This window comes from Pezoporus flaviventris, unplaced genomic scaffold (genome assembly GCF_033815535.1).
Source record: "Pezoporus flaviventris isolate CSIRO_AGI_PZ_B2104156 unplaced genomic scaffold, CSIRO_AGI_Pfla_v1 ptg000179l, whole genome shotgun sequence".
In the NCBI taxonomy this organism is placed as follows: domain Eukaryota; kingdom Metazoa; phylum Chordata; class Aves; order Psittaciformes; family Psittacidae; genus Pezoporus; species Pezoporus flaviventris.
The window spans coordinates 389501-402815 of NW_026892727.1; the positions used below are offsets into that span (position 1 = coordinate 389501).

A 13315-nucleotide genomic window follows, 5' to 3' on the forward strand; every position below is an offset into this window, starting at 1 on the left:
GGGTCATAGTGGAGTCATAGAGGGTTCATAGAGGCTTCCTACTGGAGTCATAGAGGTGACTTAAAGGTATCATTGTGTCATAGATTCATAGAGGAGCCATAGACGAGTCATCGAGGACTCATAGAGGACTCATAAAAAAATCATACAGGAGTCATCGTGGAGTCAAAGAAGAGTCATAGGGGAGTCATATTGGAATAATAGAGGGAGCCCTAGTGTCATAGATTCATAGAGCAGTCATAGAGGTGTCATAGAGACATCATAGGGTCGTTATAGAGGAGTCCATAGGGGCGTCATAGACGCGTCATAGAGGAGTCATGGAGGAGTCATAGGGAGTAATCTTGGAGTCTTAGAGGAGTCATAGTGTCATAGATTCATAGAGGAGTCAGAGGAGTCGTAGGGGAGTCATAGATGAGTCATAGAGGAGTCATCTAGGAGTCATAGGGCACTCTTAGAGGAATTGTAGGGGAGTGAGTCATGGAGAAACTTAGACATAGAAGAGTCTTACAGTCATAGAGGTGACTTGGAGTCATAGTGGAGTCATAGAGGAATCATAGAGGTGTCATATGTGCATCATAGGGGAGTCATAGGGGCATCATAGAGGAGTCATAGGGACGTCATAGAGGACTCCTTGAGGGGCCATAGAGGGGTCTTAGGGGACTCTTAGAAAGGTCATTGGCGAGTGTCCTGGGTTTAGCAGTAGCCGTCATTTTTCTCCTTCTTAGTAGCTGGTGCAGCGCAGTAGTTTTGACTTTCGGCCTGGGAACAGAGCTGATAACACCAATGTTTTTAGTTTCTGCCCAGATGTTTTGGTCTGACGAAGGACTTTGTGAGCCTCATACTCTGCGAGGGAGGACGGGAATCTGGGAGGAATCTGAGCCAGGACACCTGACCCAAGCTGACCAAAGAAGTATTCCAAGCCACATCATGTCATGCCCAGGATGTAACAGGGAGTTACCCAGAAGGGCTAGAGGACTGCCGGGTTGGACTAGGTATTGGCCGGTGCTTGGTCGGGCTGGGGGGGGGGGGGGGGGGGGGGGTTGAGTTATCAGTCGGTTGGTGGTGAGATATTGTATTCTCTTCCCTTGCTATTTCCGTTATCATTATTATTATTGGTGGTAGCAGTAGTGATGTGTGTTAGACCTTAGTTACTAAACTGTTCGTATCTCAACCCGTGGGACTTGCATTCTTTTGGATTCTCCTCTCCGTCCCTCTGGGAGTAGGGGGTGGGAAGAAGTGGGGGGAGTGAGTGAACGACCTGCCTGACTGGTTTTAAACCACAACGGTTCTTTCCTTCCCTTGCCTTGCCTGGCTTTGCCTCGCCTCGCTTTGCCTTCCCTTGCCTTGCCTTGCTTTCCCTTTTCGTGCCATGCCTTGCAATGCCTTGCCTTCTCTTGCCTTGCCTTGCCTCGCCTTGCCTTGCTTTGCCTGGCATCGTCTCACATAGCCTCACCTTGCCTCGATTAGCCTCACCCTGCCTGGCCTGGAATGGCCTTGCCTTGCCTTGCATCGCCTTGCTTCGCCTTGCGTTGCCTCGCCTCGCCATGCCTTTCTTTCCCTTGCCGTGCCTTGCCTTGTCTTCCCTTCCCTTGCCTGTCCTTCCCTTGCTTTGCCTTGTCTTTCCTTGCCTTGCCATGCATTGTAATGCCTTGCCTTCCCTTGCTTTGCCTTGACTTGTCTTGCCTTGATTTGCATTGCCTTGATTTGCCTTGCATTGCCTCGCCTGGCCTGGCCGGTCTTCCCTTCCCTGGTCTGGTTTTGCCTGGCTCTGCCTTGCCTTGCCTGTCCTTGCCTTGCATTTCCTTGCCTTCCCTTGCCTTGCCTCGCATCGCCTTGAATCGCCCCTCATTGCCTTGCCTGGCCTGGCATGGTCTTGCCTTTCCTTGCCCTTTCCATGCCTTGTCTTGCCTTGCCTTGCGTCTCCATGCCGTGCCTTTCTTTCCCTTGCCATGCCTTGCCTTGCCTTTTCTTGCCTTCCCTTGAATTGACTTCCCTTGTCTTACCTTCCCTTGTGTTACCATGCCTTTCTATGATTTTCCTTCCCTTGACATTCCTTGTCTTGCTTTGCCTTGCCTTGCCTTGTCTTGCCTTGCCTTGCCTTGCCTTGCCTTGCTTTGCCTTGCCTTACTTTGCCTTGCCTGGCCTTCACTTGCCATGCCTTGCCTGCCTTCCCTTGCCTTGCCTTCCCTTGCCTTGCCATGCCTTGCCATGTCTTTTAATTCCTTTGCCATGTCATGCCTGGCCTTCCCTTCCCTTGCCTTCCCTCGCCTTGCCATGTCTTGCAATGACTTTCCTTTCCTTCCCTTGCCATGCCATGCCTTGCCTTCCCTTGCCTTGCCTCACCTCGCCTTGCCTGGCTTCACCAGGACTTTCCTTCCATTGCCATGCCTTGCCTTGCCTTGCCTTGCCTTGCCTTCACATTGCCTTGCCTCGACTAGCCTCACCCTGCCTGGCCTGGAATGGCCTTTCCTTGCCTCGCCTCGACACCTCGCTTCACCTGTCCTTGCCTCACCTTGCCTCACCTTGCCTTGCATTGCCTTGCCTTGCTTTGCCTTGCTTTGCCTCGCCTCGCATTGCCTCACCTCGCTATGCGTTTCCTTCCCTCTCCATGCCTTGCATTTCCTTGCCTTGCCTCTCCTCACGTTGCCTCGTCTCGCCATGCATTTCCTTCCCTTGCCATGCCTTGCCTTGCCTTGCCTTGCCTTGCATTGCTTTTCCTTGCCTCACATTGCCTCGCCAGGTCTTTCTTTCCCTTGCCATGCCTTGCTTTGCCTTCCCTTGCTCCTCACGTTGCCTCGTCTCGCCATGCATTTCCTTCCCTTGCCATGCCTTGCCTTGCCTTGCCTTGCCTTGCATTGCTTTTCCTTGCCTCACATTGCCTCGCCAGGTCTTTCTTTCCCTTGCCATGCCTTGCTTTGCCTTCCCTTGCTTTGCCTTGCCTTTCCTTGCCTTGCCATGCCTTGCCTTCCCTTGCTTTGCCTTGCTTGGTCTTGCCTTGATTTGTCTTGCCTCGATTTGCCTTGCCTCGATTTGCCTTGCGTTGCCTTGCCATGTCTTTCCTTCCCTTGCAATGCCTTGCCTTCCCTGGTCTTGCTTTACATGGCCTTGCCTTGCCTCGCATCGCCTCACCTCTCCTCACCTCGTTTCGCCTCATGAGGAGTTTCCTTGCCTTGCCTTGCCTTGCCTCGGCTCGACTCACCTCTCCTCCCCTTGCCTCACCTCGCCTTGCCTTGCCTTGCCATGCCTCGCATCGCCTTGCGTTGCCTCGCATCGCATTGCCTTGCCTTGCCTGGCCTTGCCTGGCCTGCCCTAGCCTGGCCTGGCCTTGCCTCCCTTGCCTTGCCTTGCCTTGCCTTGCCTTGCCTTGATTGCCTTTCATTGCCTTGCCTTGCCTTTCCTGGCATTGCCTTGACTTACCTCGCCTTGCCTTGCCTTGATCTGCCTTGAACTTCCTTGCCCTGCCTTGCCCTACCTTGCCCTGCCTTGCCTTACCCTGCCCTGCCCTGCCCTTCCTGGCCTTGCCTTACCTTGCCTTGCCTTGCCATAACTTGTTTTGCTCTGCCTTGCCTTGCCTCGCCTTGCCCTGCCTTGCCTTGCGCATCCTGGCCCTGACTTGCCTTGCCTTTGCAGGCTGCTGCAGGTACAGCTGAAAATTCCCTGCCTGTTTCCTTGGTCCATGGTTGAGTTGCTTTGGAGAGAAATCTGACTCTACAGCTCTAACACCAAAAGGAACTGTTCACCTTCACGTGCAGCAGACACACAGATCTTTTCTGTGTCATGTGCACTTGAAAGTTACTGAGGAAAGTATCCATGGGCTGGGAAAGGAAACAGCACAGGAGGGAATTTTTAGCTAATTATTGCTCTTCCTGGTAAAACCTGTAGGGCTCTAGCATCTTGTTAGAGGAGTCAGTGGAATCATAGAGGAGTCATAGTGGAGTCATAGAGGAGTCATAAAGAGGTCACAGAAGAGTCATAGAGGAGTCATAGAAGAGCCATAGAGGAGTCATATAGAAGTCACAGTGGAGTGATGTAGGAGTCATAGAGGAGTAATAGTATCATAGAGCAAAAGAGGAGTCGTAGTGGAGCCGTAGTGGGGTCATAGTGGAGTCGTAGTGGAGTCATAGAAGAGTCATAGAGGAGTCATAGAGGAGTAATAGAGAAGTCATAAAAGAGTCATAGTGGAGTCATAGAGGAGACAATGTCATATATTCTTAGAGGTGTCATAGAGGAGTCATAGTGGAATCATAGATCACTCATAGTGGAGTCATAGAGGAGTCATGCAGGAGTCATAGAGGAGTCATAGAGGATTCATAGAAGAGTCGTAGAGTAGTCATGTTGGAGTCACAGAAGAGTCATAGTGGAGTCCTTGAGGAGTCATAGAGTCGTAGAGGAGTCATACAGGAGTCATATAGGAGTCATAGAGGAGTGATAGAGGTGTCATAGAGGAGTCAGAGAGGAGTCATAGAGGATTAACAGAGGTGTCATAGAGGAGTCATAGTGTCATAGATTGATAGAGGAGCCATAGAGGAGTCATCAAGGACTCATACAGAAGTCATAAAGGAGTTATAGTGGAGTCATAGTGGTGTCAAAGAGGAGTCATAGTGTCATAGAGAAGTCATAGAAGAATTGTAGAGGAGTTGTTGAGGAGTCGTAGAGGATTCGTACAGGTGTCATAGAGGAGACATGGAAGAGTCATATTGGAGTCATAGAGGATTCATAGAAGAGTCACAGATGGGTCATAGAGGGGTCATAATGGAGTCATAGAAGTGTCATAGAGGATTCATAGTGGAGTCATAGAGAGGTCATAGAGGGGTCGTAATGGGGTCATAGTGGAGTCATAGGGGGTCATAGAACTATCTTAGAGGTGTCATAGCAGGGTCACAGTGGAGTCATAGAGGGGTCATAGAGGTTTCTTAGACTTGTCATAGAGGAGACATAGAGGAGTCATAGTCGCATCAGAGAGGAGTCATAGTGGAGTCATAGAGAGTAGTAATAGTGGAGTCTTAGAGGAGTCTTAGAGGAGTCATAGTGTCATTGATTTATATAGGGGTCATTGGGGAGTCGTAGAGTAGTCATAGATGAGTCATAGACTCATCTAGGAGTCAGGGGAGTCTTAGAGGAATCGTAGGGGAGTGAGTTATGGAGAAGTTAGACATAGAAGAGTCTTACAGTCATAGAGGTGTCTTAAAGTCATAGTGGAGTCATAGAGGAATCATAGAGGCATCATAGGGGCATCATAGAGGAGTCATAGGGGCGTCATTGAGGAGTCTTAAAGGAGTCATAGAGGACTCCTTGAGGGCTCATAGAGGGGTCTTAGAGGACTCTTAGAAAGGTCATTGGCGAGTGTCCTGGCTTTAGCAGTAGCAGTCATTTTTCTCCTTCTTAGTAGCTGGTGCAGCGCGGTGGTTCTGACTTTCGGCCTGGGAAGAGACCTGATGACACCAATGTTTTTAGTTTCTGCTCAAATGTTTTGGTCTGACGAAGGACTTTCTGAGCCTCATGCTCTGCCAGGGAGGAGGGGAATCCGGGAGGAGTCTGAGCCAGGACACCTGACCCAAACTGACCAAAGAAGTATTCCAAGCCGCATCATGTCATGCCCAGATGTAACGGGGAGTTACCCAGAAGGGCTAGAGGACTGCCGGGTTGGACTAGGTATTGGCCGGTGCTTGGTAGGGGTGCGGGGGGGGGGGGTGGGGGTTGAGTTATCAGTCGGTTGGTGGTGAGATGTTGTATTGTCTTCCCTTGTTATTTCCTTTATCATTATTATTATTGGTGGTAGCAGTAGTGATGTGTGTTAGACCTTAGTTACTAAACTGTTCTTATCTCAACCCGAGGGAGTTGCATTCCTTTCGATTCTCCTCTCCGTCCTCTGGGAGTAGGGGCCAGGAAAGAAGTGGGGGAGTGAGTGAACGAGCTGCCTGACTGGTTTTAAACCACAACAGTTCTTTTTGGCGCCTAACGTGGGGCACAAGGGTTTGAGATAACGACAGATCTGACCGGATTAATTAAGAATTGTTCCTCTTCATTTCACAGTTTCAGACTGTTGTAACTTACTTAGAGCCAGTATTTGCTGTCTTAGTGTTTATCAAGTGTGGGGTTTGGGCTAGGGTTCTTCTCTGACTGTGCTTTATGGCAATAACTTGTAATACGGGTGGGCTCCAGCAGCAGGGCGGGACAGACGTGGCTGTGGACTTGTACCTGTCCCTGTATGCTGTTCTTCCCCGTCCTGGCCCTCGTCCTCACCTCCATGTTCGAGAGGCTGCGGGGAGCCAATGGGGAGAGTCCCCGGGAGCCGGCAGCTGCCGAACTGGCCTGGGAGAGCAGCCCCAGGAGCAAGCGGCGGCGGGAGCAGGGCTGGAGGCCGGCAGGCAGAGGCTGCTGGTGGGGGATGTCAGGGCTGTCAAGGGGCAGAAGGAGGTGGCTGCAGAGCAGCGGGAGAAGGCAGCGGAAGAGCCGAGACCCGTGACCGAGCCCAGCCCCACGACAGCCGAGAGCATTCCCTGGAAGCTGCCTGCCGAGCCCCAGGAGGATGCAGGAGACCACGCAGCATTTCCCAGCAAGGCAGAGGAGGAAGAGCTGTACTCAGGAAAAGGGAAGCTGCTGGTGGGAGTGCCGGCAAGCACAGGAGCTACCCCAGCCCCAGTGACAAGTACAGCAGCATTGTTTGAGAGGTCTGAAGGTTTTGAATAGCGTTTGGGTACCCTTGGAACCTGCCTGCTGATTGTGGTGGGGATCAGCATGTTGGCACACACACAGAGTGTGTTTTACCCACCACCATTTTGTCTGATCTGAAAAGTTAAGCAGAGTCGGGTTTGGGTCTTGTCTAGGGTTAGATGATGATATAGGGGGACCAAGAGGCTTTCCCCAAGGCTGTACAGTCATGAGTGGCAGGGAGTGTGGCACAGTATGGGAGATTATCTAGTCCAGTTGCCCCCTCCAGTGCTTTGGAAGTGTCGGAGATGGAAGGCAGCTGTATGGAGTCCCCAGCAACAAGGGGCAGAAACTGCTGAAGGGGGCGGTGAAGTATTTTGAGCCTGGTGGGCCCATGGCACTTCAGGCCATCAGGGCAGAGATGCAACATAGAGATGGACTCATGATGAGAGGTGGACTTAGCAATGGATGCTATTGCCCAGGTGATTCACGTGTGTGAACACTGCACACAGCCTCTCCTGTTCTGAAAGGCTGTTATAAGAGATGAAACGTGATATCATGCACCGAGTGGACTCAGCAGCTCTATAGGGATTGGTCCATGCACTAAGAAATGATCTCTTTCTCACTGTCTGTGTGTATATATGGAGGTATATATGTAAGAGCAATGGCACATTGAAAATGTAGGATCTGAGCATGACGTGAATGGTATGCAATAAGGGCTTTATACTGGTTTGGCAGTAGCAGTCGTATTTCTCCTTCTTAGTAGCTGGTTCAGCGTTGTGTTTTGACTTTCGGCCTGGGAACAGAGCTGATAACACCAATGTTTTTAGTTTTTGCAAAGTCATGTTTCCTCTGACCAAGGACTTTGTGAGCCTCATGCTCTGCCAGGGAGGAGGGGAAGCCGGGAGGAAGCAGAGACAGGACACCTGACCCAAACTGACCAAAGAGGTATTCCATACCACCACACGTCATTCCCAGGATGTAACTGAGAGTTACCTGGAAGGGCTAGGACTCCAGGTTAGAGGAGGTATTGGTCGGTGCTTGGTCAGGCTGCGGGGCAAGTTATCGGTCAGCTGGTGCTGAGGTGTTGTATTCTCTTCCCTTGTTACTTCCTTTATCATTATTGTTCTTGGTGGTAGCAGTAGTGATTTGTGTTATAGCTGAGTTACTAAACTGTTCTTATCGCAACCCGTGGGAGTTGCACTCTTTTCCATTCTCCTCTCCGTCCTTCTGGGAGTAGGGGGAGGGCAAGAAGAGGGGGAGTGAGTGAACAAGCTGCCTGACTAGTTTTAAACCACGACACTTGCCTTGCCTCGCCTTGCCTGACTTGGCCTGGCCTGGCCTTGCCTTGACGCTTTCCTTCCATTGCCTTGCCATGTAATGCCTTGCCTTGTATTGCCTTGCCTTGCATTGTCTGGACTTGCCTGGCATTGCCTTGCCTTGCTTTGCCTGGCCTTGCCTCTCTTTGCCTTGCCTTGCACTTCCTTGCCTTGCCTGGCCTGGACTGGCCTAGCTTGGCCTTGCCTTGCCTTACCTCTCCTTGCCTTGTCTTTCTTTGCCTTGCATTGCCTGGTCTTGCCTTGCATTGACCTAACTTGCCTGGCCTTTCCTGGCATGGCCTGGCCTGGCCTTGCTTTGCCTTGCATTGAATTGCCTTGCCATACCTTGCATTGCCTTGACTGTCCTGGCCTAGCGTGGTCTTGCCCTGCTTGAGGTGGCCTGTCCTGGCCTTGTAGGGCTTGCCTTGCCCTTTCTGGGCTTGCCTAGCCTTGCCTTCCCTTGCCTTCCCTTGCCTTACCATGCCTTACCTTGCTTTACCATGCCTAGCCTTGCCTGGCATTGCCTTGCCTTGCCTTGCCTTGCCTTGCCTTGCCCTGCCTCTCCTTGCCTTGCTTTGCCTTGTCTTGATCTGCCTTGAACTCCTTTGCCCTGCCTTACCCTGCCTTGCAGTGCCTTGACTTGACTTGCCTTTCATTGTTTTGCCTTGCCTTTCCTGGTATTGCCTTGACTTACCTTGCCTTGCCATGCCTTGATCTGCCTTGAACTTCCTTGTCTCGCCTTGCCCTACCTCTCCGTGCCCTGCCTTACCCTGACCTGCCGTGCCCTTCCTGGCCTTGCCTTACCTTGCCTTGCCTTGCCACAACTTGTTTTGCTCTGCCTTGCCTTGCCTTGCCCTGCCTTGCCTTGCGCATCCTGCCCCTGACTTGCCTTGCCTTTGCAGGCCGCTGCAGGTAGAGCTGAAAATTCCCTGCCTGTTTCCTTGGTCCATGCTTGAGTTGCTTTGGAGATAAATCTGGCTTTACAGCTCTAACACCAAAAGGAACTTTTCACCTTCATGTGTCTTGCCCTGTCTTCCCTTGCCTTGCCATGCCCTGCTATGCCTTTCCTTCCCTTGCCATGCCTTGCCTTGCCTTGCGTTTCCTTCCCTTGCTTTTTCTTGCCTTGCCTTGCCTGGCTTTGTCTGACCTGGCCTTTCCTGGCCTTGCCTTCCCTTGCCTTGCCTTGCCTGGCCTTGCCTTGCCTTGCCTTGCCTTGCCTTGACAGCCCTTTCCTGGCCTAGCCTGGCCTGGATATGCCTTGCCTTGCCTAGCATTGCCTTGCCTGGCCTTGCTTTGCCTTCCTTTCCTTGCATTTCCTTGACTTGCCTGGCCTGGCCTGCCCTATCACGGGCTTGCCTGGCCTGGCCTTGCCTTGCCTTTTCTTGCCTTGCCATTTCTTGCCTTGCCTTCCCTAGCCTTGCATTGCCTTCCCTAGCCTTGCATTGCCTTCCCTTGCCTTGCTTTCCTTTGTCTTGCATTGCCTTGCCTTGCCTGGCCTTGCCTGGCCTGCCCTAGCCTGGCCTGGCCTTGCCTCCCTTGCCTTGCCTTGTCTTGATCTGCCTTGAACTTCCTTGCCCTGCCTTACCCTGCTTTGCCATGCCTTGACTTGACTTGCCTTTCATTGCCTTGCCTTGCCGTGCCTGGCATTGCCTTGCCTTACCTTGCCTTGCCTTGCCTTGATCTGCCTTGAACTTCCTTGCCCTGCCTTGTCCTGCCTTGCTGTGCCTTGATTTGAGCAGCCAGCATCCTACTCCTTGCACTGTGCAAAGGCTGGGGCCTAACAGGAACTCCTGGGGAAGCAGAGGGCTCCAGGAAATGGGGGGGAAGTGCATCAGCACATTCCACCCCGTAACTAAAGTCAGTCCATCTTTCTCAGAGTGCTGTGCTCACCTCTTGCCGCTGTGCCAACAGAGTACTGCTGAATTCCAGTTATAAATTGAGGGGAATGTTTGGTTGCTTTACTCAATTGTTAAGAATTTCTTAAATGGGTTTAAGTACAATTATATATATGGACAGGTTTCTGCATCAACATAACTTGTTCAGCTGATTTCTATGCTCTAATATATAGCAGAATGTTTAACAGCAAACAGAATAGGATATAAATTAGTGAAATTAAGGTAGGATGTAAAATTCAACTTTAAAGCCCCAGTTGCTGTTGCTGACCATCCAAACAGGGTATCCTACCAGAGATGTTTTCATGCTCAGTGTGTGGACTTCCCAGAGATAGGTTAATGGTTGGATTCGATGTTCTCAAAGCGCCATTTTCAAATTAATTGATTGATTGCAAGAAACAAAGATTTTTAGCCTTAAATCTTTGTATCATCAGGCTATTTCCCATGGTGTTTCCCTGGAGCCCCAGGGAGCCCTGGAAGGAGCCCAGTGGGGCAGAGGCAGAGCCACCTTGGGCTGGGCCTCTGCTGCTGAGCTGGGACCGAGGGGAGACCTGCGAGACACAGGGAGCTTAAAGGCACTTGGCAGTGGAGGATGCTGAGGAGGAGGAGGAGGAACCTTCTGAAGGAGAAACCTTCCCAGCCCTGTTTGTGGTAAGGCACTGGGTGCAGGGCAATGCAGCTGCAGTCTCTCTATGTGTAGATAAGGAGGAGGATGTGCTGCAGAGCAGGGCTTCCCCCTGCACCATGCGAGGGGCTGGACAAGGCAGGTCCCTTGTGCCGGGGCTGGCTGCAGGGTGTGAATGTGGGTGTGCAGGCAGGGGTGCCCAGCGCTGCCCTTGCAGCAGGGTCCCTGCAGCCCAAGGCTGTGTGCAGGGGCAGGGACTCTGCTGCCTATCAGGGTCAGCACTCAGCCTGCCCGGGAGCTCCCCGTGGAGCTCGGGGGGAGCTGTGGGGAAAGGAGAAACCCCTGACAGGGAAGGGAAGTGCTGGGTGGGTGACGCTGCTCCAATCTGCCGTCACGCTGAGCACTTCTTCAGAGGGTCCTTCTGAAAGACACTGAGGCATCATTTACCTGATAGGGAAGGATCCTGAGCTTTGATGGTTTTCCCTCTTGGTGGGCAGGTTGGGCAGTGGGAGCTGGGAATTTACTTCTCTGCTTTGGGGGAGGCACCGAGAGTCTTGTGAGGGCTTGTGTGAGCTGCTCCTGAGCCCCTGCACAAGCAGAGATGCCCCTGGGCAGAGCCCTGCTGCTGGGAGGGGTGGGCAGGGCAGAGCTGAGCACACAGCCCATGGCATGGGCTCTGCGAGCACTGAGAGGGAGCAGAGCTGGGCACAGAGCAGCAGCTCCTGGCAGGGACAGCTCCAGGCAGCAGAGATATGGATGCGCAGGGAGTGGGGGAAAAGTGCAGCCCAGCCCCTGGGGAGGGTGCGTTCAGGCAGCTCTCTTGGTGTCTGGCACTGGAGGTGGCTGCTGCCCGTGCTCTGCTGCCCACTGCCCTTTGCTTCTCAGCATGAGAGCTCTGTGGACTGTCCCTTAAAACCGTTCTCCCCTGGTCTCAGCACAGGACACATGTTTGTGGGAGTTCTTAAGATCAATTTGTGTGTGAAGGCACCTTACAGGCAGTGCAAGTTTGAGCACAGGGCAAGTGGGAGAGGACTGATGGAAACTGCAGCTCTCTTGGTTCTGCAAGTAACTGAGACTTTTTGCTTGATGCAATGCTCTTCTGATTGTACCTAGGAAGAAGCCTCAGCAGTGTAATGACATCACTGGCAACGACGCTGAACCTCTCCTCTCCTGCTAATATGTGCTCAGTTGTGAATGTGTAAACTGAACTTCTGTATCTGACATCCCTCCTGTCCTAACCTGTCACTGCCTTTTTCTCCTCTGACACTGCCCCATGCCCAGAGGCAGCAGATGTCCAACGGCAGCTCCATCACCCAGTTCCTCCTCCTGCCATTCGCACACACGCGGGAGCTGCAGCTCTGCCACTTCTGGCTCTTCCTGGGCATCTCCCTGGCTGCGCTCCTGGGCAACGGCCTCATCATCACCAGCACAGCCTGCGACCAGCGCCTCCACACCCCCATGTACTTTTTCCTCCTCAACCTCTCCCTGCTGGACCTGGGCTGCTTCACCACTGTCCCCAAATCCATGGCCAATTCCCTCTGGGGCACCAGGGCCATCTCCTACACAGGTTGTGCTGCACAGCTCTTTTTCTTTCTCTTATTCATTTCACCAGAGTATTTTCTCCTCATTGCCATGTCCTATGACCGCTACGTGGCCATCTGCAAGCCCCTGCACTATGGGACCCTCCTGGGCAGCAGAGCTTGTGTCCACATGGCAGCAGCTGCCTGGGGCAGTGGCTTTCTCACTGCTCTTCTGCACACAGCCAATACGTTTTCACTGCCCCTCTGCCGAGGCAATGCTGTGGAGCAGTTCTTCTGTGAAATCCCCCAGATCCTCAAGCTCTCCTGCTCACACTCCTACCTCAGGGAAGTTGGGCTTCTTGTGGTTGGTGTCCTGATTGCTGTTGGCTGTTTTGTTTTTATTGTGGGGTCCTATGTGCAGATCTTCAGGGCCGTGCTGAGGATGCCCTCTGAGCAGGGACACCACAAAGCCTTTTCCACGTGCCTCCCTCACCTGGCCGTGCTTTCAGTTCTTCTCAACACTGGCACATTTGCCTCCCTGAAGCCCCCCTCCATCTCCTCCCCATCCCTGGATCTGGTGGTATCAGTGCTGTACTCGGTGGTCCCTCCAGCAGTGAACCCCCTCATCTACAGCCTGAGGAACCAGGAGCTGAAGGATGCTGTGAGGAAGCTCGTGACCAGATGTGTTTTAGCAGCCATACACTGCCTGTTTTGCTCTGCAAAAGACTCCCAGTGAAGGTTACGACAGGCCATGTCTGTCTTTCCTGCTTTACATTTGTTTTCCTGTTTCAATTTGTGGTGATGTCTTCACAGAAATGTCAGTTTTCATCTCCTCCTCCTTAAGTAGCCACTCGTGTTGTCTGACCCATAGAGTTTGTGTCAATGGAGGTGTCTCACTTCATTTAAGGGAAATAAATGATCCTGCAGCAACTTCTTCTCTGTGATATGTCCTCACATGGCAGGAATGACGGGGAATGAAAGCAGCTTTCTGGCTGCTCCAGCTCTGGGATGGCTGCTCTGTGCCTGCAGCAGGAAGAGCTCTTGGGGAGCCCAAAGGGCAGGGACTGTTGTGCTGGTGTGGGGTGATGGGATGGCATGGGGGGGCTGCAGAGCTCTCAGGGTGTCCTGGGAAGGGGAGCAGGGGACACAGTGATCCCCACAGGGGACTCCCCTGCAATGGCACAGGCTGGGGCTGCCTGGCTGAGAACAGCCCATGGGAAAGCTCTGGGTGGTCAGGAGCTGGACAGAAGGCAGCGTGTGCCCTGGCAGCAAGGGAGGACAGCAGCATCGGGGGATGTATGTGCAAGAGCA

General features: G+C 52.6%; 1 protein-coding gene across 1 annotated transcript; it reads left to right on the top strand.

The window, feature by feature from the left end:
* Positions 1 to 11672: 11672 nt before the first annotated feature.
* Positions 11673 to 12938, top strand: LOC133262021 (olfactory receptor 14J1-like). Its single transcript, XM_061440894.1, has one exon. It carries the CDS (start codon positions 11775 to 11777, stop codon positions 12738 to 12740), a length of 966 nt encoding a protein of 321 aa, XP_061296878.1. The 5' UTR covers positions 11673 to 11774; the 3' UTR covers positions 12741 to 12938.
* The last annotated feature ends 377 nt before the right edge of the window (positions 12939 to 13315 follow it).